The sequence below is a fragment of the Nothobranchius furzeri genome, chromosome 17 (assembly GCF_043380555.1).
Source record: "Nothobranchius furzeri strain GRZ-AD chromosome 17, NfurGRZ-RIMD1, whole genome shotgun sequence".
Taxonomy (NCBI): domain Eukaryota; kingdom Metazoa; phylum Chordata; class Actinopteri; order Cyprinodontiformes; family Nothobranchiidae; genus Nothobranchius; species Nothobranchius furzeri.
In genome coordinates this window covers 52171832-52198089 of record NC_091757.1, presented here as the reverse complement: position 1 = coordinate 52198089, position 26258 = coordinate 52171832, and the positions used below count along the sequence as shown (strand labels likewise).

General features: G+C 40.5%; 1 protein-coding gene across 3 annotated transcripts; it reads right to left on the bottom strand.

Annotated features, from left to right (window-relative positions):
• Nucleotides 1-1627: 1627 nt before the first annotated feature.
• Nucleotides 1628-16549, bottom strand: LOC139061587 (uncharacterized). 3 transcript variants are annotated; one of them, XM_070546147.1, is made up of 9 exons: nucleotides 16411-16521; nucleotides 16282-16327; nucleotides 15956-16009; nucleotides 12649-12726; nucleotides 7352-7462; nucleotides 4880-4963; nucleotides 4701-4793; nucleotides 4519-4617; nucleotides 1628-1933 (listed from the first exon to the last, which is right to left on the bottom strand). In XM_070546147.1, exons 2-9 carry the CDS (start codon nucleotides 16298-16300, stop codon nucleotides 1755-1757), a joined length of 717 nt encoding a protein of 238 aa, XP_070402248.1. In that variant the 5' UTR covers nucleotides 16301-16327; nucleotides 16411-16521; the 3' UTR covers nucleotides 1628-1754. The 3 variants fall into 3 exon arrangements, with proteins under 3 accessions (XP_070402248.1, XP_070402249.1, XP_070402250.1); XM_070546148.1 differs by having other exon boundaries at nucleotides 16282-16322; nucleotides 16411-16481; XM_070546149.1 differs by lacking the exon at nucleotides 16282-16327 and having other exon boundaries at nucleotides 16411-16549.
• Between the last annotated feature and the right edge of the window lie 9709 nt (nucleotides 16550-26258).

Here is a 26258-nt window from a genome sequence, read left to right as displayed (position 1 = left end):
CAGAGCCTGTGCTAGATGGCTGTTTGTTGCACTTTAAACAATTAGATTCACATTTTTATGCTCTTGATTAAACCTTGAGTGTTTTTACTGTTTATCCTTTAAAGTTCTGTATTTTACCAGCAAAAAAAAAAAAAGATCAAACCATCTTGGCTCATGGCCAAAAAGGCTGTTGATGATTTAACATCCAGGAGAGAGCAGAGCATGTCTCAGCTAGTAGAAGCTAACCATTAGCATTAGCAACTCCACCGCATGGCAAAACTGCTTCAGGTTTGTGTTGTTTGTGGAAATCAAACATCCATGCGGCAGAGCACGGTCAGTCGTCCAATCAGAGGCGAGATGCCCAAATATCAGGAAATAAGACAACAAACCCTGCCGTCTTCTGCTCCCCTCGGCCCCGGCTCACTCATGGTTCCTGAAAAAGGAGTGCCAGAGATTTTTTTCTCCACAGAGATCATCTCACAAGGCATTTATTTAAACTAAAGACCACTGTAAATGTATCGAAAAGACAAGTGAACTTGGTCTCGATCTTGAAGAAAAAGGAAAGAAAAAGTTAGTCCTTGTTTGATTTTCAGACTTTTTTTTTATCTCACATAAAAATATTCAAATTTACCCCAAAAACTTCTCTTTTATGACATTAAATCTTTTGCAGCCACGTGCTTGTTTATAAATGTAAATTCTCCTCTAAAACAGCATTGATTTTAATCCCTCAGTGCTAGATTAGTAACTGCTCAGATTGTTCCTGTCTCATTTCACTGCCATGTTGCTGGTTGAAACACTAAAAATAAGAACAAAAGAGAAGGAGTTGCACCAAAAAAAGAAGACGTGTGAGTTGTTTGAGTCCATTTGATGCATTTATCTAAGGCTTTTTAGAAAGTAGGAGACAATTTTTGATGTATTTGTTTAAGTGAGAGGGACTATTTGAGGAACTGGGGTGTCACCTGAGAAAAATAAACATAAAAATACAAAGGAGCTTGAAAATTTGTGCACCAGACTGGAAAAGAAAAAACGTTCTCTGTCTAGAACGACAGAAGGTAAAAGCAGCTACAGCTTCCACCTCCATCATTAATCATGTTATGTTTCAATGGATTCTCTGTGAAATTATCTTTTACACATTAAAACAACACACACACACACACACACACACACACACACACACGCGCGCGCACACATTCTTGTACTTACTACATACTGAGGACCAAGTAAAACTACTCACAAACTGAGGCCCACCATTTGTGATGTACTTAGAGACACACAAAAATGATTTCTGGACACTGGGTGTAAAAACCAACCTAAACACTCCTTTAGATATTGCAATATTGCCATTTTTCAAAAAAAGTTTTTAACCAGCCTACTGAGGACCAATTGCTCAGCTGACCCCCCCCCCCTAAAGTTATGAAATAATAACTGTTGATCTCATATTTTGGAGCAAAACAACCATGTCTGATATGTTTTTTTAAATATATATACTGTGAGGATTAAATTAATGTTATAAGCAAGAAGAAGCCCACTTTTATTTTTTTAGAGAAAGTGGTCAATTTACTAAAACACAATAAGGTAACTTCAGTTGTGTGGTTCTTTGATAAAGTCAAACTTACAAGTTAATATATTTTTAAATAATTTGATTTCATTGCATTTTAACACATTTTTATTATATAAACAGAAGCCTTACAGCTTTTTAAACATTAACATTTGTGTAAGTTTCGAGACACTTAGAAATGCCTTAATGTTTTAGTGAGTTTGTAATCTTTATAATTTCATTTTACACATAATCCATGTTCTTTCCAGGTTCTCTTTTGGAGAACAGGAGAGGATTTTTCAATGCATAGGATACAGTCTTTTTTCCTGGCACCTTCCGCAAAAACAGCCAAGTGTTGCTTAACTGCCAGCTTCTCCTGCTCATTCCATGGGGTCTTCCCTTTAATTTGCAAATGACCTACAAAAAAGAAGATACATCTTTAGTTGATGCTGTCTTTATTTTGTTGCACTCAATTTCTTTATGATTTTACTGTATGTCATGTTAAGATTAACATGACATACAGCTAAAAGAAATTTCTCAAAATTACGAGTATACATATTTTTTAATCTGAATTTTAACACAATTCAACATTTTTCTTCACTATTGTGAGAATATGAAACCCTCATAAATGCATTAAATGCTTTAATGTTTCAGGCCTTAAGTGTCTCAGAAAATATAAAATATGCAAGATAAAAGATAAATGACCCACACTTGTATAGTGCCTTTCATAGAGAATTCCAAAGTGCTTTAAACTACAGTGTATACTTCATCCATTCACGCACACATTCACACACTAGTAGTGATGAGCTACGATGTAGCCACAGCTGCCCTGGGGCACACAGAGACGCAAGGCTGCTAAGCACAGGCGCCACCAGTCCCTCCGATCACCACCAGCAGGCAAAGTGGGTTAAGAGTCTTGCCCAAGGACACAACAGCAGTATTGATTGGTCAGAGCCAGGATAGCACCTGCAACCTTCAGATTACTGGACAACCCACTCAACTTCCTGAGCTACTGCTGCCCCTATAAGAGAGAAACATTCAAATTAAAAAGTCTTTATTTCTATGCATCAATACTTGTCTTGGCCTCATTTTGCTTGAATTCATGCAGCAATGCAGCTTTAAAGAATTCCCAATCCAGAAACAATGATTGGACAACATTGTTGTCCCTGTTCAAAGCTGAAGATTCTGCGTACAGGTCAGGTAACTGGCTGGTTTTTAATTTGACATCTCAATAAGGGATATTGAAAAGAGGTTGTTTAAGGCACATACCGTAAATCCTCTAATACAGGCCTGGACCTGTATTTGACTCAAGCTCATCAAGCTCCAGGCCTTTATTGGAAGGAAGGCCAGAATTAGAGGCAGGCCTCTATTTCTGTTTGAGCAAAATGAACTACTGGTTTGCTGGACTTTTTGACAATTAAAATTAGATTGCGCAGCGGCCGCAAACTCACTGATGCGCCTGCAGCCTCTCGGATTTCCTGCTGCTCTAAACATTAAAATAATTATTTCATTTTCTGTTCCTCACTTCTAATTACCTTCAATGGTGTCTGTTGCAACCACCAGGTACAAAAACTAACTTGTTTTTATTTGACTATTTTTCTGTCCTGCCTGTTTATTATCTTCCTGCATCTCCTCTCAATCCTAAAGAGAAACTGCTACCTGGGTTCATATATATATTCACCTTATGAGTTACATTTGAACTGCAGTTCTAAAAGATCTACCAACCGCAAAAACAGTGGAGTGCTCGCTGCTTGCCGGCCGCATCAGTGATTGGTGCGTCACCGGATGACAAGGTGATGCGCCCCGCTCCACAACGAAACGCATCAGGCGCAAATAAAAGACAGAAAACATTAAAGGAAATGAACCGACATGAACGATCGCGTGTTAAATTTGTTTTTGAGGTGGCGACACCTGATTTGATAATGTCACTGTGGCCGTGCTCAGGACGCAGATCTACCGACCGCAAAAACAGCAGAGTGCTCGCTGCTTGCCGGCTGCATCAGTGATCGGTGCGTCGCCGAATAACAAGGTGATGTGCCCCGCTCCACAGCGAAACGCATCAGGCGCAAATAAAAGACAGAAAACATTAAAGGAAATGAACAGACATGAACGATCGTGTGTTAGATTAGTTTTTGAGGTGGCGACACCTGATTTGATAATGTTACGGTGGCCGTGCTCAGGACGCAGATCTACCGACCGCAAAAACAGCGGAGTGCTCCCTGCTTGGCGGCCGCATCAGTGATTGGTGCGTCACCGGAGGACAAGGTGATGTGCCCCGCTCCACAGCAGCGAAACACATCAGGTGCAAATAAAAGACAGAAAACATTAAAGGAAATGAACCGACATGAATGATCGCGTGTCAGTACCGACGCTCTGGCACAGCGCGTTGCCCCCCCGAGCGCAGGAGCTTGTCACCTGCTGATAGCAGGCTGCTGTCTTTTCCGAGGGCTGCATCTTGCCAGTCATTATCACGTGACAGCGACTAGTCGATGACAGGCATAAAAAGTCACTATAGTGATGTCGACTAGTTCATACAACACCTATTGCTCCCCAGTGTTCTGCAGCGCACGTTCTCTTTGATCTTGATATCAAATTTTCGCCTCCTCTTCGTCTCCGCACGGTTAAAGTTACCCTCGCGGTCTATCACTGGCAAATCAAAAGTGAGACGATGACACAACCGCCCCCCGTACTTGCTTGTTACCACATTCCACCCAGCCACAATAAGAGACCGGCCATTATTCACCTCCGCCGACTCCGACACCGACCAAAATATGAGACCCGGCCGTTAATTGAATACAGGCCTGTATTAGAGGATTTACGGTAATTACCTAAACCAAACAATAACAGAAAATGTTTTGATAATTTTATTTCATGTTTGTAGTGTTTACAGAGGCAATTGAGACCCCAAATCCAATTTAAATAGCCAATTTTGACTTATGAAAGGCCTCAAGTTGACTTTTGTTTTAAACTACCACCATACAAACCAATTTATTTGTACGAACCGCATTGAGCAGGATCAGCAGCAGCCACTCCATGCTTGGTTTTCATTTTCTTTCTTTGGACCGGGCTTGTGGAAGAAATCCCAAAAGGCTTTTCTCCATCTGAAAAGCACAAAACCATGATATAGAAATTGTTCAGAAAGAAGCCAGAGCACATTATCTGCATTCCCAAAGACTGGACTTACACTCATCTCCGTCACTGTCCTCATTGAGAGTTGTAATAGAGTTTTGTCCTTTGCCATGTTTCTCTTCCACAGACAAGTTCAGCAATCCCCTGTCTAATTAAAAAGTTTAAATCAATACATGTGAATCAGCATAGTTAATATCAGTCTTGGCCAAATTTCCAAAGTCTGCCATAACATACCACCATCATTGTCTGCATGTCTTTTTTGGGCTTTCCTTCTTTTGACAAGTTTATTTGATAAACTTGTGGGTTGCAACTCTCCATCTAAGGAACAATAAAATTTATTTAAGTATTTGAATTTTCAGCTAAAAAGCCAAACACTGGTGCAGGTTTACATGCATACAGTTTCAAGAAAATTGGAATTATGTGAATTCCAGCACAAATTAATCATAAAATATGATCTGAACTTAATCTAAGGCACAATAATAGACAGTCACAATCACAGTATGCTTAAACTAAAACCACACAAGTAATTGTTTCCATGTTTTTATTGAACACAACATGTAAACATTCACTGTGCAGGTGGAATAAGTATGTGAACCCCTAGACTAATGACATCCAATAGCTAAATGGAGTCAGGTGTCACCCAACTGGAGTCCCATCAATAAGATGACATTGGAGGTGTTGTTTAAAGCTGACCTGCCCTATAAAAAACTCACCATTTATGAGTTTGCTTTTCTCAAGAAGCATTGCATGATGTGAACAATGCGTCATGCAAAATAGCCCAGAAGACCTAAGATTAAGAGTTGTTAACTTGCATAAAACTGGTAAGGGTCATAAAATTATGTACAAAACATTGATGTTTATAAATTGAGAAGTTCAGCACTGCTGCTATTGTCCCTAGGAGTGGCCGTCCTGTCAATGTGGCACAGAATAATCCTCTAGTGTAAAGACTAACAAAGATCTGTGGCATTTGCCAACATTCCTGTTGGCAAATGTACGATACATAAACACTCAAAAGTTCATGGGAAGCCACTGCTGTCCCAAAAAAATTTAGCTGCATGTTTAAAGTTTGCAAAAAAGCACCTGGATGTTCCACAGCCGCACTGGAAAATATTCTGTGGAAATATTGAGTTGTTGAGTGGTGAAAGAACCACACAACAGTATGTGTGGATGAAAAGAGACATGGCACACCAACATGAAAACCTCATTCCAACTGTGAAGTATGGTGGAAGGGGCATCATGGCTTGGGGATGCTTTGCGGCATCAGGGCCTGGACAGATTTCTATCATCGAAGGCAAAGTTAATTTCTAAGTTTATCAAGACATTTTAAAGTTAACTTTTTGCAGAAGATCTTAGAGCCATCGGTCCACCAGCTGAAGGTCAACAAACGATGAGTGACACAACAGGACAATGGCCCAAAGCATAGAAGTAAATCAACAAAATGGCTTAAACAGAAGAAAATACACCTTCTGGAGTGGCCCAGTCAAAGTCCTAACCTCAACCCGAATGAGATGCAGTGGCATGACTTCCGGAAAACATTCACACCAGACATCCCAAGAATATTGCTGAACTGAAACAGTTCTGTAAAGAGGAATGGTCAAGAATCACTGATCGTTATGCAGGTCTGATCTGCAACTACAGAAAATGTTTGGTTAAAATTGTTGCTGCCCAAGGAGGTTAGGGTTTAGGAAGTTATGAGTTATTAAAACCAAGAGTTCATATACTTTTTCCACCTGCACTGTGAATGTTTACATGATGTGTTTAATAAAAACATGAAAACACAATTGTATGTGTGATATAATAGGGTATTTCCATTGCCGGGTCTGGAACGGTCGGGTCTCGTTATTTTGGAGTGGTGTGTTCTGGTATGGGTCTGCTCTCACGGTCCAGCCTAGCTTTAATTTCTTCATCTTGGCACAATACTGTGCCGAAGTCCACTCTGATCCTTTGGCTTCCATCCGCTGATAACAAAAAAAAAACAACCTTTCTTACCTTTCAATCTAGCCCTTCCTGTGGACTGTCACGATGTCAGTGAGAAATGTATGGAACTCTGTAGGTGACCGTATAGAACTATGAATGTGACCAAAACTTGCCACTTGCTGGATTTTTTTTCACACTCATGTACAGCTAACAAAAATACAAACAACAGAACTCCGTTTGTGTTGCTTGCTGCAAGTTGTGAGTAATTTCTGTCAACCAATCAGTGGCCTGTGTTGTTGCTCTGTCCTAACCATACCGCTACAGAAATTTCTGGACCTACAACAGAAGGAAGCCCAAAAAGTCCCGTGACTGGCGTGGTACAAGTAAGTTGTCTAGACAGAACAATCGGAACAGCAAATTTAGCAACCCGATCCTTCCCATTCCATGCTAAAACGGTCAATGGAAATGAGCCATTCATTGAAGCAGACTGTGATTGTCTATTGTTGTGACTTAGATGAAGCTCAGATCACATTTTATGACCAATTTGTTCCAAAAATATAATTCCAAATAGTTCACTTACTTTTTCTTGAAACTGTAAGTCATGTTAATATTGGTGTGTTTGCATGAAGACAACTGCATTTTGGTTGCCTTAAAATGTTTCCTACTTACTCGAGGAGCAGAACTGAAACATTGAATGACAAGTGAAACCTCTTCAGAAAACCAAAGAAGTCAGTTGGTCTTCATTCAAAGTAACTAAGAAGCTCAATAATCAACTATACTGGCATTTACCATGAATATCACAGTCGTCTTCCAAATCGCCATCAGAATCTTGGATAGCTGCAGTCAACGTTTGGTTTTCAGTTTCACTTGTTGAGTGAGCTGAGAGCCTCCGGTCTTCATCTGGAAACAATACAAAATAAACAGTCCAAAACTCAGAGCATCTTAGTGCCAATTTATGCTAGTGCCTGTATTTACCTGTAGCAGAACTGCTCTTAATCTCTCTGTCCCATCTTGTGTTTCTCATCTTTGACAGTTTTTAATTGATTCCTTTGTACTAGAAAGGGTAGGCTGTTCTCCATCTGATTTTATAACAATTATATTTATATAAATATATATATACATATACATACAGCACTAATATCACAATGTAAATTGGACTTGAGAAGGTAGTGACAAAGTAAGGCAAAGTAGTCCACGCAGAAGGGGTCTCACACTTAAAAGGAACAGCAGCAGATATTGAGAATGCATACAAGCACAATGGTATCCCACAAGCAAATGCCAACCTCAATGAGGCTGCAAGGAAAGGAGCCACATCCAAATACCTACGAGCAAGACAAATCCCAAGAAGTCAGCTGCATGGCGAGAACAATATTCTGGCAATCAACTGCTACATCCTGCCAGTAATCAAATATACTGCATGAATAATAAGCTGGCCGAAGGAAGGAATTCAGATCAGATGTTAAGGCATGAAAGTTCCTAACCATGCATGGAGGGTTCCATCCCAAGTCCAGCACCCTGACACTGTACACTAGCCTTAAGGAAGGAGACCAAGAACTAGAAAGTGTGAGAGCCACTGTCCAGGATGAGAAAGATTCATAAGTACATCAAGGATAAGGCCCCAACAGATGATGTTGTCAGTCAATGTGTCAGACAATGACGAACAGAGTAAGAGGCGCTTGAAATTACTGTCTTGTGAGGAAAACCCCTACATTGACAGATAACTGAAGTGGTTGATGAAGAAATCATACTAATGGCTAGAAAGAGCTGGTCTGAATTATAGTACGAAGGCACTTATCATGGCTGCGCAGCAGCAGGCCCTGAACACCAGAGCAACATATGCCAAGACACCAGACAAGACTCAAGGTGTAGGCTATGCAAAGAGGCCCATGAGACAATCCACCAAATAACTGCAGGGTTTAGGATGCTGGCAGGGAAAGCATACATGGAACAACACAACCAATTGTACAGGAACATCTGTGCAGAGTATGGACAGGAAGGCCCATGGTCAAAGTGGACCCACCCCCCCAAGGTTGTAGAGAATGAATGAGCCAAGCTCCAGTGTGACTTCCAGATGCAGACCGAAAAAATGGTGATGGTGAAACAACCACATATTTTGATGGTGGGCAAACAACAGAGGACAGCAGTTGAGGTTTATGTAGCAATTCGAAGTGATAGAAAAATCAAGAAAAAGGAACACAAGAAACTAGAAAAGTACCAGAACTTCAAACCCTTTGCCTTCAGAACTGCCTTAATCCTTCATGGCATATAATCAACAAGGTACTGGAGTTTTTCCTGAGATTTGGTCCATACTAACATGATAGCATCACACAATTGCTGCAGATTTGTCACCTGCACATCCATGATGCAAATCTCCCATTTCTCCACATCCCCAAGGGTGCTTTGGATTGAGATCTGGTGACTGTGGAGGCCATTTGAGTACACTGAACTCATTGTCATGTTGAACAAACCAGTTTAAGATGATTCAAACTTTATGACATGGTGCATGGCCCTGCTAGAAGTAGCCATCAGAACATGGGTACACTGTGGTCATAAAGGGATGGACCTGTTCAGCAATAACACTCAGGTAGGCTGTGGCATTGCAACAATGACTATTAAGTACTAAGGGGCCCAAAGTGTTCCAAGAAAATGTGCCCCACACTATTATACCACCACCAATAGCCTGAACCATTGATACAAGGCAGGATGGATCCATGCTTTCATGTTATTGATGCCATATTCTGACTCTACCATCCGAATGTCTCAGCAGAAATCAACACTCATCAGACCAGTCAACATTTTCCCAATCTTCTACTGTCTAATGTTGTTGAGCCTGGGTGAACTGGAGTGACACCCAGTGTGGTCTTCTGTTGCTGCAACACATGTGCCTCAAGGTTTGACATGTTGTGCATTGAGAGATGCTCTTCTGCATAACTTGGTTGTAATGAGTGGTTATTTGAGTTACTGTTGCCTTTCTATCAGCTTGAACCAGTCTGGTCTGTCCATTCTCCTCTGACCCTTGGCATCAACAAGGCATTTTTATTCAAAGAACTGCCGCTCACTGGATGTTTTCCCTTTTTCAGACCATTCTCTGTAAACCCTTAATATAGTTGAGTGTGAATTTCCAAGAAAATCATTATTTTATTAAATACAGTATTTTCGCACCATAAGGCGCTATTAAAAACCTTTGATCTTCCCCTGAACCAGCAGTGCGCCTTTTAATACGGATGCGCCTTATATACATGTATTTTGGACATAAGTGAAGCCAGCCACACCTGCGTCCGCAGGAAAACAAAGAGCCGGCCAGTGGCACCGCCCACCCTCACCAAAATAAAGGGTGTGGCACTGCTCCACACAGGTACACCGGTAACCAGCTATGGCACCAGCAAAGAGACACGCTAATGAGGCAGGGTTCAAGCTCAGAGCCATCATTCACGCCGTTGAGCATGGAAACAGAGCAGCAGCAAGGGAAAACAACATTGACGAGTCGATGGTCTGCAAGTGGAGAAAGTTGAAAGACCAGCTGCTACAGTTGAAGAAAACAGCGTAGCTTCAGAGTCAACAAGGCAAGATGGCCACTGCTTGAAAACCGAGTTGAGCAGTTGGTCGCAAAGCACCATCTCCATTCGTCTCACAGCTGCGGCATTAGCAGGAGAGATGGACATTGTGGACTTCATAGGAGAACCTTCCTGGTGTTTTTGCTTCATGCGGAGGCGAGCACTTTCTATCCGCACCAGAACTACCGTCTCGTAGCAGCTACCTGCCGACTACGCTGAGAAGCTAGAGTTGTTCCACGCCCATTGCACTAAGACGATGGCAGACAAAAACATCCAGCCCCAGTACATCATCAACATGGACGAGGTCCCGCTTACCTTTGACATCCCGGTGAACCGGACCGTGGAGAAAATGGGGAACAGCACGGTGTCTGTGCGGACGACCGGCCACAAGAAGTCCTGCTTCACCGTCATGCTCGAATGCCAGGCTCATGGCCAGAAGCTGCCGCCGATGGTCATTTTCAAGCGGAAAACTTTACCCAAAGAAAAGTTTCCCGCCGGCGTGATCATCAAGGCGAACCCGAAGGTTTGGATGGATGAGGACTTGATGGCGGCGTGGCTGCGGGAGGTGTACACCAAAAGACGGGACGGCTTCTTCCACACTTCTCCAGCCATGCTGATCTGCGACTTCATGCGGGCCCATCTCACCGACGCCGTTTAAATCCAGGTGAAGAGGATGAACACGAAGCTCGCCATCATACTGGGTGGATTAACCAAAGAACACAAGCCGCTGGACATTGGGGTGAACCGGTCCTTCAAAGCGAAAGTCCGAGCAGAGTGGGAGCGGTGGATGACTGATGGCGAACACACGTTCACCAAGACGGGCAGGTAGAGCCGATCGACTTTTGCCACCATCTGTGAGTGGATCGCTGATGCCTGGGCCAATGTTTCCGTCCAGACTGTTGTTCGAGCTTTCACCAAGGCCGGGATCACAACGGGAGAGCCAAGCAACGACAGTGACATTGACTCTGACGGCGATGAGCCGAGCGTGCTGGGTTCAGTGCTGGATCAGCTCTTCATGTCAGACATGGAGAATGAGGATTTTGAGGGATTTATGGACGAGGAATGAAAAAAAATATGTGAGTACCATACTTTTTTCCGATCTGAACGGGCAACAGCGCTCTGTATGAAACTGGGACTTTGAATATGTTTATATTAAACATAAGCAAACAGTTGTGTTGCCGCTGTCTGAATGCGCATCTTTGCTCCAGCCGTGCCTGCGCGTAAAAATGGGACTTTTGTTTGTTAAACAGCCTTACGTCTGATTGTTCTTTCTTGCTGCTTAAAGCATCCGTGCAAAATATGACACTGATAATTACGAAATTGTTATTTTTACTGTGAATGAGAGGAATAAACTATGATTTTGATCTAACTCCTTTGTTTGGCTTATTGTACCAGTTATGCACTACTAGGTGGAGTGTTCAGTCAGTCATGCCATTACCAAATCTTCATTCTTGCTGCTAAAAGCACCCGTGCATTAAATTGGGACTAAATGTTACTTTAATAATGAGAAATTTATTTTTTAGCATAGATAATGAGTGGAGTAATGTTTGGCTTAGATCTAATTGCCCAAATTGTCTTAAGTGTGTGCTCGTTTGCTTTGCTGGGTGCGCCCTATAATCAGGTAGGCCTTATGTACAGACCAAACCTTTAACTAGGACACTGATTGACTGTGCGCCTTATAATCAGGTGAGCCTTATGGTGTGGAAAATACAGTACTCAGACTAGCCCATCTGGCACAGACAGCAATGCCAGATTAAATGTCAATTAATAACCTTTCTTCCTAATTTTAAATCTCTGTTTAAACTGCTGCAAATCGTCTTGATCATATCAACATGCCTAAATGCATTGAGTTGCCACCATGTGATTGGAAGATTAGAAATTTGCTTTAATGCGTTAAGTGGCCAAGGAATGTACGTCACACTGACATGGCATTCATGGAGTTAGCCATCTTCACTCATGATGGGGAAGGTTGTTGTTTTATTGTTCGGTAATAAACAGCAGACGTCATAGCTAGTAGAAGCTAACCGTTAGCAATAGCAACACCACCACATGGCAGAAGCTCCCTCAGTCATTTGTGGGTATAAAACATCCACGTTGCAAGCCAGTGGTAGAGTTGCTTTGCTGTTATAGAATCCTGGAAGAGATGACAAATAACAGGAAATAAGACTCCAGAACCTGCAGTATGAAGCTCATCTGTAAAGTGGGAACTTTTAGGTCTACAAAATGGTGCACTGCTTTGTTCCCCCACCAAGATTAACTTACAAGGCATTAAATCCTACTAGAGACCACTGTAAATGTATCAAATCATCCACTCCTTTAAATCATGGCAATTGCAAAAGAAACTTCCATTTCCAGTAGTCAATTTTTAATTCTTAGTGGCAATAATAACAGTCTTTCCTTAACCAATACTTGGTCTGCCCATAGTTTTAAGGTTTATGCTCTTAGATTTCAAAGATAAGCTATGTGATCAACATTATTACAGTTTGCTTGATATTTATATATTTTCTCATGTTTCCAGAAGAGTTTACTCACCATCAACTTGTAGTTCTTGTTCCACAATGACTCTCAACCTCTCTTCGATTCCACAATCAAATGTGGAGTTCTTTTCATCTAATGAGGTGGTTTAGGAAAAAGACATTTAGTCTAGTGAACTCATATGTAAACCTCAATTGTATTTTCTCAAAGTCAAGAGGCACTTTCACACCAGATCGGTTTGTTTCATTTTCAACAGATCAGTGTTTTTCCTTTGGGAGTTGCTTCACCTTGAAAAAGCATGGCAAATGTAACCTGGCAAGGAAACCTAAATATGTAAATGTATAGTCTGGAAACAACCATTTAGGCCTTTTCAAATGACACTAGATAGTAACTTAGATTAGTGCAGACCGGGCTGGTAACCTTTTCCAAAAACAGTTTTGGATTATCTCTCCACCTTTTCTCAATTTTTGTAGTCCCTGCTCTGATGGTTACACGGGTTGAGTCGCAATTATTGGCAAAAGATTTGCAAGGGTCTGCCTGCTGCCTGCAACCATTTCTTGGTTTTAGAGTCTGACAAAAGGTCATTAAAACTGAGCAGAATGTTCTACATCACCACAATTGTTGTGCCGAGTTGTGTTTATGTGCATCATACAGGTCACCTCACACTGTTTACTGATCCCCTCATGCTAACTAATTTCTGTATAAATTTTAGGGTTGGGCATCGAGCATCGATTGGAACCGGTTCCAACTGTGCATTTTCCCCGCAATCGTTCTAAGTGAATTATTTCAATTCCTAGTTTCGATCACTAGAATGCCGACAGAAGAGGAATCTGCGGCCGATCTCCATGAAAACTAAACATGATCTGCAAATTGTGATCAATGCTTTTCAGAGCTGATCACACCAGCTGTCTGTGTGCAGCACAAGTCCCCCCTCCCCCCACATGGCGCGCAGTGGCCAGATATAAACAAAAGTGTCTGCCGAACTTTAACTCCATAAGGTAAACTTTAACTCCTGCAGCGTAGAGGAAACTTGTTAAAATGCGTCAACACGGTGGATTTAATGGTTGCTTTAAAGAAAAACTCTGGACGGTGTGAGGTGAGTTTGTCTCACTGCAGAAATAAAAAACACACACGGAGTGTCAGCAGTCAGACGCAGCTGCTCACCAACACTGTGTGTGAGCGTGAGCATCAGAAGGCTGAACAATAACCTGTAGGTGTACCACACCAGCTTCTGCCACAGTAACTATTTATAATAATAATAATACATTAAACACACAAAGTTGTGAACACTTTAATTTCCTTTCTGAACTATTTCTGTTGAGAGTTGTAATGGCCACAAATGGTCACTTTTCAGGTATAGATCAGGGATTCCCAAAGTGTGGTGCGCGCACCCCCGGGGGTGCGCGAGCTGCCGCTAGGAGGTGCGCGAGGTGAAAAGTGGAATGGCTGCGGAGCTCAGAGAAGTCTGTCATATGTCACCATTAGCCTAGCCAGAAACTCATTTGTGGGTGGGCCAAAGAAAAAGTAAGTGGGCCCAATAAATTTAATTGAAAACAAGTATATTTTTGCGCGCGTGTCCTCCACATGTGCCCTAGCTTCATAATAACAATGCGCCGAGCTTCAGCACTCTGGCCTGCGCACGCCGATATGTTCCGTCGCGCGTGTCCTCCACATGTGCCTTAGCTTCATAATAACAATGCGCCGAGCTTCAGCACTCTGGCCTGCTCACGCCGATATGTTCCGTCGCGCGCGCGTGTCCTCCACATGTGCCTTGCTTCATAATAACAATGCGCCGAGCTTCAGCACTCTGGCCTGCTCACGCCGATATGTTCCGTCGCGCACGTGTCCTCCACATGTGCCTAGCTTCATAATAACAATGCGCCGAGCTTCAGCACTCTGGCCTGTGCACGCCGATGTGTTCCATATTTGATCATTTTTAACGGTGTTGGATGAATCTGAAGGTGGTGAGTCATTCTGGCAGATTGTAATTAACACCCTGTCTCATGCAGGTGTTCTGACATTATAAACCTCTCAAACAGAACATTGTGGATGTAACAAAATAAATCAACAAATGATTCCCATTCAGGCTATTAACAGCACGCTGAAGATCTGAAGTTCAGAGTGCGTCTGACAGAGGTCAGACGCGTTCCAGCGGAACCACAGCTCACGGGTGCACATGTGAGCACATCTGGGCTGGGCATAAGTAGTTTTACAACATTGGTTTAAATAGCGCCATTAACGAGACGCGGTGACTTGAGCGGCTCATGGAGCTGTGCCGCGCGTGCACACACACATACACACACAGATTCAATAAGTGCGCACGCTGCGTAAACTCCAGCGCGCCGTCAGACTGCAGACAGAAATAGCGCTGCCTCCTCCGTAGAAACTTTTAAGAGGTTTTATAACAACATTTCAGGTCAAATTAAGATATTAGCTTCTATTTTGGGATGACGTATTAAAGTCGGGTCCGCTCCAGCCAGTGGAGCCAGTCATGAACCTGACCACAAGTCCTGTTACTGCAGCATTCCTGTCCGCGTGGCAGTGGATCGCAGATTCAGCCACACCATAAAACAGCAAAAAGTCGGTCTGAGGCAAAAGTGAACCTCATGGCGTTTCCATCTTTTCCCATAAAGACATTTGATTACGCACAAGTAGGTGATCAGCTCAGGTTTACGCAGAAGGAAGGAGAGCGCTCTGGCCGCACAGGTTAAACGTTCCTACTTTAAGAAAACCGTTAAATTGCATTGTTTATGTGCTACCTGGGCCTCTAAATATTTATTTAAAATTAAATCAAAGGAAAATGTAATGGTATCGAATGTTTATTAATTACTATTTAAAAAATGAAAGTGATGGGGAAAAAGGTCGATCATATTTTTTTTAACCCTGACTGTTTAGCTTGACATCGGATGGACATATATATATAGCCATGCCCTGATGTGGGGGCTGGGGGGGAAGGGGGGGGGGGGGGGTCGACATGGTCGGGACATAGAAGGGGGTGCGCGGCTAAATAAGTCTGGGAACCACTGGTATAGATTGACCTATATGCCATTGGTCAGCGGCAGTCAGGAAGTCTGCCTCTGTGTCCTGTTAATCATTCAAGTTGCAGAAGATTCGACATTGCCTGCTTGTTGATACCCAATAAAGTTAACAATATTATTAAATTGTGTTCAGACAAAATTTCAGTAAAAAGGCTATTCTTATGTATATTTACAGAGTAAAGGTAAGTTATAGGACAATAAAATGGCAAAAATTGCCAATAGTTGTTGATGAACTTTTTAAAATCATTATTGGAAACTATTTAAGAACCAGCCTGATTAAGCACTAGAACCACATTAGTTGAAAATACACAAATGGTAATGATTACCTGAAAATTGTTGATCTTTGTATTCATCCATCATTTGTGATATTTTGATTTTACCTAAAAATGTAGAAGAGAAAAATTGTTTTAAAAAAATAAAACCATCAACTTGAACATCACAAAACAATGTGAACTAACTTCAGCCTTGTGCCCAACTTTCAATCATTAAGTTTCATTTTAGCCACCATTTTGTAAACTGCACTAACTACACAGTACTATTAAATAAAACAAAAAATCTGTAGTTTCTTTGCTTCTGACATGTAGGCATAAATAATCCATAACGTTTTACAGCTTTTATAAGTGTTTAGTGGACAAAAGTCACACAAACTTGCCTTGCAGTGAGCTTTCCATATATCATTTTACAGCTTCAAGCCTGACCTAGACAAAATTCACATGAAGTGCAGAAGTCTGCTGTCTGGGTTACTTAAATGTACAAAAGCACAAAACATTACACATCTTACCTTTTCTTTTGTACATCTACCCTCCTGTCTCTTCTGGTGAGCTTTCCTCCTCCATGAAAATGGCTCCCTGTCTGTGCTGCAGGGCACAGCTGAACTCAGGGAGGAATAGGTAGCATGACTCTGATTGGATGACTAGTTTATGGGCCCACCGCCTCTGCAGCTGCCAGGTGGGGGATGGGCAGTTAGGCAAAAGTCAGCCTTCACTGAAAACTCAGAGAAACGTGCCACAATGGAGCAGCAGGGCTGATGACTGAGGATGAGTGAAGATCAAAGCCACCCAAACTAATCATAATAAATATTAATTCAATATTAATTTATAAAACTGTCTCTCTTTGTATATTTTTTAATTTGTATATATTTTATGTAAATTTAACTTTTAGATCAGGATGGTCAAAAGTACACAACATTAGTGGCCTTCAAGTGATTTTGAGCAGTCCACATTTGCATTTGTAGAATGATTTGGTCTGTCCAGAAGGCTGCTGCTGTAGATTGATACTTTCATGCTTTTATATTGTAAATGTTGTTCATCAGTGTTAAAAAAATTCAGCAGTCACAGTTAAACGAAAAATCAACATTAATCAAATCTTCATAAAAAAGGCCACATTTATGTAAAATTACAAATGTTTGAGGGCATGTTGTGGGTCACATGAGCAACGCAGGGGTTCAAAAATCAGCTCAATTCATGGTCATAACCCTGCTTTCTAGGCAGCCATGTTTGCTTTCTGATATGTGACTTATAAGTGAAAAGGTCTCCCAGAATATACTGCAGAAACTTCCCATTAATTAACATTGCCTTTTCAACTAATTTTGAGGTCACACTGTGGGTCACATGAGCAATGCCGACCCCCGCCAGCTTCAAAAGTGCAGGCAAATAGGCTGCTCGGTTAGTGCTTCGTTTGTGCTGATTTGTGCAGGTAAAATTGACGTTTGTGCTGCTATGGTTTCTGAGATAATAAACTGTATTTTATGGGTCATTCAGAGTTCATCGTCCCCCCGGATTGCTCCAAACTGCTCCAAAATGGACCATATTAGTCTACCTTTTTAGTGCTTTGTTTGTACTGATTTGTGCAGGTAAAATTGACGTTTGTGCTGGAATGGTTTCTGAGATATTACGAGTTTTATTTTTACATGATGACATCATCAAATCAAGTCACTTTTGTGCTCTTTGTCAGTCTAAAGCAGCGTTTTTCAACCCTGGTCCTCAAGGCACACTGCCCTGCATGTTTTTGTATTCTCCCTGCCTTAACACACCTCATTCAGCTGACTGCAGTTCAGCAAAAGCTTGTAAATCAACCATCAATTCAAATCAGCTGTGCTGAAGCACGGAAAACCTGAAAACTCCCTGGACAGTGTGCTTTGAGGACCAGGGTTGAAAAACACTGGTCTAAAGTATATTTGCTTTTCAAACTCAGTCAGCTTCACCTCTATAAACATGAAGGTTATATTTTTCTTTCAATAAATTTGCCATATTTATTGTGTTGATCTCATTACCAAAGTCATGTTTCACTCAACTTTACAATTTTAGAGTCACTATTCCTAAGCCACAACAAAATTAAATGTATAGCTGCAAAAAAAAAAAAAAAAAAAAGATTAGATTTGTGAATCTGTACTAAATATAATGTATGTAATTTATGTCCACTAAAATTATTGTCATTTTTTGATTTTGGAAACGTGTAATATCTCAGAAACAGATGCAACACAAATGGTAATTTTACCTGCATAAATCAGTACAAACAAAGCACTAAAAAAATTGACAAATACGGTCCATTTTGGAGCAGTCCGGGGGACGGTGAACTCTGAATGACCTATCAAATAAAGTTTAATATCTCAGAAACTGTTGTAGCACAAACGTCAATTTTACCTGGGTCACATGAGCAACGAAGGGGTTCAAAAATCAGCTCACTTCATGGTCATAACCCTGCCTTCTAGGCGGCCATGCTTGCTTTCTGATATGTGACTTATGGGGGAAAGGCCTCTTGAACTGCAAATAAAAATATTGCATTTCATTTACATTGCTGTGTTGCCTAATTTTGAAGTCATACTGGGGGTCTCATGAGTGATCTAGAGTTATAAAAATAGGGTCACTCAATTGACATAACATTTCCTTCGAAGAAGTGGTGTTTGTTTTACACACAGTACATTTACATACATTACTCCTACACACAAAGGCGTCCTAAAGTGCACTTAAAAACCTGATATTCATTTACATAGCCTTTTTCATTAACTTTTTGGTCAGGCTGTGTTTCATAGAAGGGATGTAGAGGGCTGGAATTAGTCAGTTCATCTTCACAAATAGGGAGCCTGAAGCCCCCTTCAGACAGGCCATGAAAAACGGAAATGTTCCGGACTCTGTCCGTAAGACCTTTGTGTCTGAATACAAACATCCGGATAATGTGTTCTGGAATTTATCCGGACGAAGCCCCTAGTAACAGGTCCGGACTTGTTACGGACAGGGTGGCTGATTCAGACTGGTGAGGTAAAGTTCCGGACAAGGGGGAGGAGGAGGGGACCGGGGGACGCTGTGCGCACCTAGATAGCCCGCTGCTGTAGAATGCGGCGAACTATGGCAGCTCTTCTTCTACGGTACCGCCTAGACGCGCGGACGGAGCGCTTCACACCGCTTCAGTGATTCCTTTAACCATTGAGCTTCATCATCCAGGTCTCTTATACGTCTTCGTGTGCGCAGAATTATGCTTAAGCGCCTCGTGATTTTTATCTTGAGAGGTGCTATAGAAATGATATTTTCTTCTTCTTCTTCTTAACATGAGTCCGATTCTCTCTCCCCCCACCACCCCCCCGCCGCCGTCAGACATCTGTAACTTTTCCCTGCTGTGTGAACGCAGCCGAAAGGACAAGTTCCGGTACAAAAGTGGTGTGTCTGAAAACACAGTTCCGGTTAAAAACCGGATTGAATTGTCCACAAATGTTCCAGAATGTCCATCTGAAAAGGGCTTTGGTCTCCTCACTTTCCGGTCGGCTCATGGTTCCAAGGTAGAAGGAAAAAAATGAATGCAAGTCATTGGGGCTAAAAGCGCTGTTTTCTAATTCCGCATGTTGTGTGCCATGGATTTCACATATGCTGTCCGTGAGTTTTAAAGACACATTTTGAAACCAAGAATGCACTTTTTTTTAACAGGGAGAAACGTTATTTTAGGATTTGTGTGAAAATAAGCCCAGAACTACAGATGCGTGTCACGAAAATGACATCATCGTTAATGACACAGAGAAAAACGGAGGGAAATGGCTGTAGGTTCAGCAAACTTCAAATCCTTCCTTCAGGCGGAGAAAAGCACAATAAATCGGGCCATTTGGTAAGTACCAGCTACGCTACAGGAGAAAAGATTATGTGTTGACGTCATATATGCGACATGCCGATGTCGGATTTGTAGTCATGCTAATTATGAACTTTTACAAACTGATAAATCTCGAAGTATGTGGCAAGTATGGTCAAAACACCTATCATTAGTTTTAATTAAAATTGCAGTACTACCTATGTGTGATCCAGGGCCTAAGGCAAAGCTGATTAGAAAATAGAGTTTTTAGCCCCATAAACTTGCATACATTTTTTCGTTCTTCCGGGGACCCATGAGCCAGAAGTAGATGGGCGTGACTTAGCCTCCCCGTACATCTTATGTATAGATGATACTGTTTGCATTCTGATACGTCACTGGTAAGCAAAAGTGCCCCCCAAAATACTGGATAAATCTTTTTCGTAGCATTTTTCACTAATTTTGAGGTCATACTGTTCCGTACAGGAGGGCTGTTTGCATTCAAATACTTAATTCTAACAAGAAAAGGACCCCAAAATGTACTGCTCCTCCTTTTACCTTTTCTTTTCCACAATTTTAGAGGTCATGCTGTGGGTAATAGGAGTGGAGCCGTGCATAAGCAGTGTTCTACAGGTCAGAACATTTGTTTGCGTAACAGTTTTTTTTTTTTTTTTTGCTGAGCTTAAGTAGGGTTATATTAAGGACTGGATGCATAGTTTTAAAAAAAGATTTCCCAGATCATCTTTTTATCACATAATACCAAGAGTTTGCTGTTGAAAGATATATAAAACACAGCCTGTTTCAGTGTCATTTAGACTTGCATATTCTGTCCATTTATTGTTTCTCCCTCCGCCACAGTCTCATCTGATAGGGTATATGAATTAAAGACTAATAATATAAACAAGCAGCTGGTCCACTTCAACGTGTCCATGATGTGTGGCTTCTCCTCTTGACTTTGTTGCATTGGGTCTGAAAGTCTTCTTGCTATATCCAGCCAACATTAAGCTGATCCGTGGATCTGAACAATTTTTTTTCTCGGACTTAGCAGAGGAAGCAAAATATCTGGGCTCCCTGAATCCTGTTGTAATCATTAATTCTGTGGATCACTAAAGATAGCCACTTCTGGTTATAAGGTTGATGGGCTGTTTTCATTTTTTTTACCTAACACCATAATGAGCTATTGTGTGATCAATGGAGGAGGAACTTGTTATTTTTGGTGGTGTTTAGGTAGAATTTTCCCTGATGTTTTCACCTTCACCTTCTGTTTTAATAGTGAAAATTGCTTATCATTAAAGTTTTATTATCACTAGGTCACTTTTATTTATTCATATTCTGCTGCCTAACTGAACCTTCTGTAATTGTTCTTTGGATTTATTTTTGTCTTCTTTAATAGCAGTTAGCATAAAGTTAGTCAAGGTTGGACTATGGTATGCTCTCAGTATAACACCATCTGCAATAATGGCTTTGCTGGTGATGTTTTTTATTTGATTTAGTTTTTCTTTCTTTTTTTTGTTTGTTCGCTTTTTTTTTCTTTAGGCGTAAACCTTTTTTGGACTTTTTCCTGTTTGATCTCTATATTTTTTTCTTAGGGCTTGGCACTTCTGTTATGGGTAAACATCTAAATATAATTCCTCTCAATATCAGAAGTCTTCTTCTAAAGATTGATTGAAAAAGAAAAGATTGGTTTAGTTAGAATGAACCAAAAATAATTACCCTTTCGGAGACCTGGTTAAATGATTCTGTCTCTAATAATGCAGTTAATTTGGATTATTTTAACTTATTTCATGCTGAGAGACATGGGAGGGAGGGTGGGATTGCTACTTATGTTTGTTCCAGTCACAAGTGGTTGTAGTCCCATCAGTGAAACCTTCACAGGTCATCTTCATTGAGGTTATATTTAATGCCAACAAGGGTTGTCACGGTGTGAAAATTTAACCTCACATTATTGTGACAAAAATTATCACGGTTTTCGTTATTATCGCTGTATTTATTTAAACATGCTACATTTTCAGGAAACTAAATAAACCCTGTATATCAGGAAAATATTGTCCTCAGTTTGTGTCTAAATTTTGCCTACAATTTGTTATTTTGTAATTATGTTGTTTATTTGTTTACATATTTCCCCTTTAGTCTTTAAAATACCAATAATAATTAATCAATTTCCCTCTGGGATTAATAAAGTATTTTTGAATTGAATTTGAATTGAATTTGCCCATAACTTCTTATTTTTTGTCTGTTTGATGTCATCATTTAAAAAATATTAGATCAGATGATACTCAGTACTCAAGTAGCCTTCTAATTAGATAATTTTTTACCCTTACTTGAGTAATAAACCCTATATCAGGAAAATATTGTCCTCGGTTTGTGTCCTTCCAGTGAGCTTTGCAGATTTGGGAAAATGTCATCAGGCAGTAATCATTGTTAAATTCATAATTATTCTCAGAGAGAGACCATCTCTTATCTGCCCCTGGGAGCCCCGTAATGCATAGCGTCATTTCAATATGGGGATGTCCGTGACACGGTTTATATGCAGGTAGCGGCGCTGTGGCTGCTTTACATAGCGACTTGTTTCTTTCTCCCTCAACCTAAATCCTCGGATTACGCATTTTAACTAAAATTCTAACTTGCCTTGCGTTGACTGTAGAGTTGTGGGTGATGGTCACACAGATGTGTCATGAGATTTGAAGCATTGCTGCCTTTCACAGACACTTTTTCCTGCACGTGCTGCAAACAGGATAGTCGTCTTCTATCAGCTGTCCCTCTGCATTTTTCAAATATCCAAAAAATGCCCATACTTCCGACTTTGTCTTCTTTGAGGGATAATAAATGTCCTGCACACTGCCGTCTCCTCCTTTGGCCATTATTTCAGCTTTAGCTTCAAGAAAGTTTTGGTTGTAAACAACAAAGTGTGCATGTACCGCCGGCAACTTCAGCAGATGATACGGTGGCTGGTAAGGGTCACCGCGCCTACACCGTAGCCACGGTAATCCACCAAGATAATATAGTTTTTTAAAAAACAAGACTGTTATTATTATGGTCAACTTTTTTACCGGGGTTTACCGCTACACCGGTTACCGTGAGAACCCTAATGCCAACAAGTATGTCATAGTTGGGAACATTTATCTGCCACCTTCTTCTTTGCTAAAAATGAAGCTGTGAAAAATATTATTGCCACTGTTCAATCATAAGATTGAAGGAACCTATTTTGTTGGGACACTTTAACTGAAACTGGCTCTATCAATCAACCCTTTATGAACTTAACCTTTTAAACGGCTCAAATGTCACTCAACTGATTCCTGCTCCAACCTGACTTGGCGCCAGCAGTTCTTCTCTTAATGACTGGATTTTAGTTACTCACTCTAGCAGGATTGTTGATTCAGGGGTTCTACCAGATTGTTTAGCAACAACTCAATTACATCCTGTAATTGGAAAATTTAGATTCTCTAGACTCCTCCTAAAATCATTAGGTTACATGACTTACATCATTTTAGTAATGAGTTCTATCTCCATGACTTACAGTCGATTAACTGGGATAGACTCTTGTTATTACCTGACCTAGATAGTGCTTGGAAATATTTCTTTTCTGAATTTCTCAGTGTTCTTGATAAACATGCTCCTTGGATTAGTGTTGAAGTCATGGGCAATCACCTTCCATGGATCAGTAGTTAACTCATCGCCCTTTACAAACAACGTGACAAAGCATGGAAAACTGGTCAATTGACTGGTAATCATGTGGACTGGTGTAAGTATAAGAAACTGATAAATGACTGCACAACTCAAACTTGGAATGCCAAAGCAGCTTATTATAGAAACAGCTTAAATAACTAATTTAAACAAAGTTAGCCCCCCAACCACCCCCCGCACACACACACACAATAATTTTCAGTCAGATGAGAATTTTTTGCTTTAATCCCTGTTATAAACGCAGTCGGAACAGAGGAGAGGTTCCCGTATGAAATAAATAAAAAAAATTGATTTGATAAATCACGGATTAACGGGTTGTCATTTATGTAACATAGCAAAACAGCTATGTTTTCTTCATCATGCACCAGAAACTAACTTTTATTTACAGTTCATGTCAAGATCTCTGGATGTCCTGTTCTGTTCTACTACTCCTTTAATCTACAGACTTCCTGACTTCTTCAAGATATCAGAACTGCTTTCTATCTATATTATCTCTCTGTGATCACAGAGAGAAGTGTCAGCTTTCTAACTAAAATGTACCAAAATTATGCTTGATCATATTTTGTTCAATTTAAATATGTTGAATCTAAGTGTTCTAGTAAAAATCTGTAATGGTACAGTCCAAGCTAAAACATAAGTGTTTATTGTTTTATAAATACTAGATATTATTCTTTAAATCACATTTGATGATTCTGAAATGGTTAATCAATCATTCATACTTCCATAATCATATTATGATTACGGTTAAAATATTCACCACACACAATTTTGGATATAATATGTTTTTTAAAAACACATTTAAAATCATAAACCCTCAAGCTTTTGTGGAAAGAGAGGGGTGTCTGAGGTATATTGGTAAAACCTCCTACAGAACTTGGCAAACTGATTTGTCTGAGTTTGTCAACTAGAGTCTATAAGTATGGCAACAATCTCTGAGAACGTCAGTTCTGCCTCTGAACAGCCACTGGCCAGGCTGGCTCAGGAAAAGCTTTCAACGCCATCCACCTCTCAAAGCTAACATTTTTAGCAGCTATTTGCGATTAGATGCAAAAATTGCTTCCTCCAACACCATAACTCATTTGACGTGAAACGTCCTCAGCAACAGACCTGGGGTATCTTACGGACGGACTGTTGACCTCCAAAAGGCGGCTATGGCCTTTAGAATTCCAGAAGCCTAAAACCTCCTCCTCCACTCCGTCGGACAAAGGGCTTCTCTTCTTCGTACCACCAAGAACCTCCAAGACAAAAGTCAGTTTGTACTCTGCGTTGGATGAACATCTTTTATTAATTGATACGATTGTTATACCCAATAAGCAAAACTAAATTAATTTTAAACCCAGACACCACTAATTTCTTATCACGCTTAACAAAGCTCCCACTACACCTCACTTTCATTACATCGCTTAATTCATTCAGTTATAGTTTGTTAAACCCTTGTTTCTCATAATTTGTTTGTTTGATTTTCATAGGAACATAGTATAATAAACTGATTTTTATAAAAACTATATTTCTGAATTTCAGACTCCATCTTAATTAAATAAGGAGGGTTTGAATCCCTGAACAAGTAACAGAAGAACAAAAAGTAATGTTAATTCAAACCCTTAAATATCAATAAAATTGATTAATAATATTTATATGATTCATTACATCTTATAGATATTTATTAAGTGTTGTGTAACAGTCCCTAAACACGAAATTTACATTTAATGAGTCATTCTGTTTGGAGCTAGTTTTATTTGGAAACTTTTGAGTTGTCAGTCTGGTCATCTTGGCAATGTGGCGTCTATGATCAAGGAACAGAAAATAGTTCTTGGGGGTTCTTGTAGTTGTAAGATTAAATATGAGCTAGAATCAGAATGGTGTGGTTTGTCATTCGCACCACAAAGGGTCCCAAATTACAGCACAGAAGGATTTCCTTTGAGATCAGAGCGCTCACGGAGGATGCATTCCCACAGTGCGAATGTTGTTAAATGCTCCAATAACACAGATTAGTCATGATATAATGTCAGATTCCCGTTGGTCACATGTCTTTTATTGTTGTAGCCAAAATTATGTGAAAAAAATATTTTTCCAACGACATAATTACACACTTGGCAAATATAATTTGTGGCGGAGGAACACGCGTGGATGACTCAGACAGCTTTACTACTGAGATTCCCCCATTCAGCCACTAGATAATTGTGCGTACGCACGGTCAGGGACGTTTCTAAATTTGTGAATGTTTCTACGCACAAGTACAAAATGATAAACGCCACACAATGCATAGAAATTTTCCTATGCACAACAAATGCACGGATCTGTGCGTCTGTACGTTTGATAAATGAGGGCCCTGGTCTATGAACATTTAATACCCACCTGTATCTGTCCAAGAATTTGTTTTTGAATTTATTTTTGTAGTATCATTTAGACCAAAATTCATTTTATCATAAATTCCTCTTTCTAATAATTAGTCTCTGTACAAATTGATTGCGCCATTTGTGTGTTTTGTTTATGTGATTATTGAATATTTACGTGAAAGTATTTTGTTCCATAGAAACACAAAAATACCTATCTGATAGGTAAGATCTCATCCACTGCAAGGCATCTCCAGAGAACCCTACCAATTGTTCTAAATGGTCAAATAGGACCTGGTGGGCTACTGTATCAAAGGTCGCCATGAGATCCAGAAGCCAGAAAACCACAGCATCCCCATCATCTGTAGCTAAAAATACACAATTTAGTACCCTTAACAAAAGTGTTTCAGTGCTGTGGCTGGTTCTAAACCCTGACTGCAGGGGCTCTATGATATCATGGTCATTCCGGAATATAGGCAGTTGTTTATTTACAACACTTTAAATTATTTTTGCACAAAAGTGGAGATTAGAGATAGGTCTATAATTAGCTAAATCTCATGAG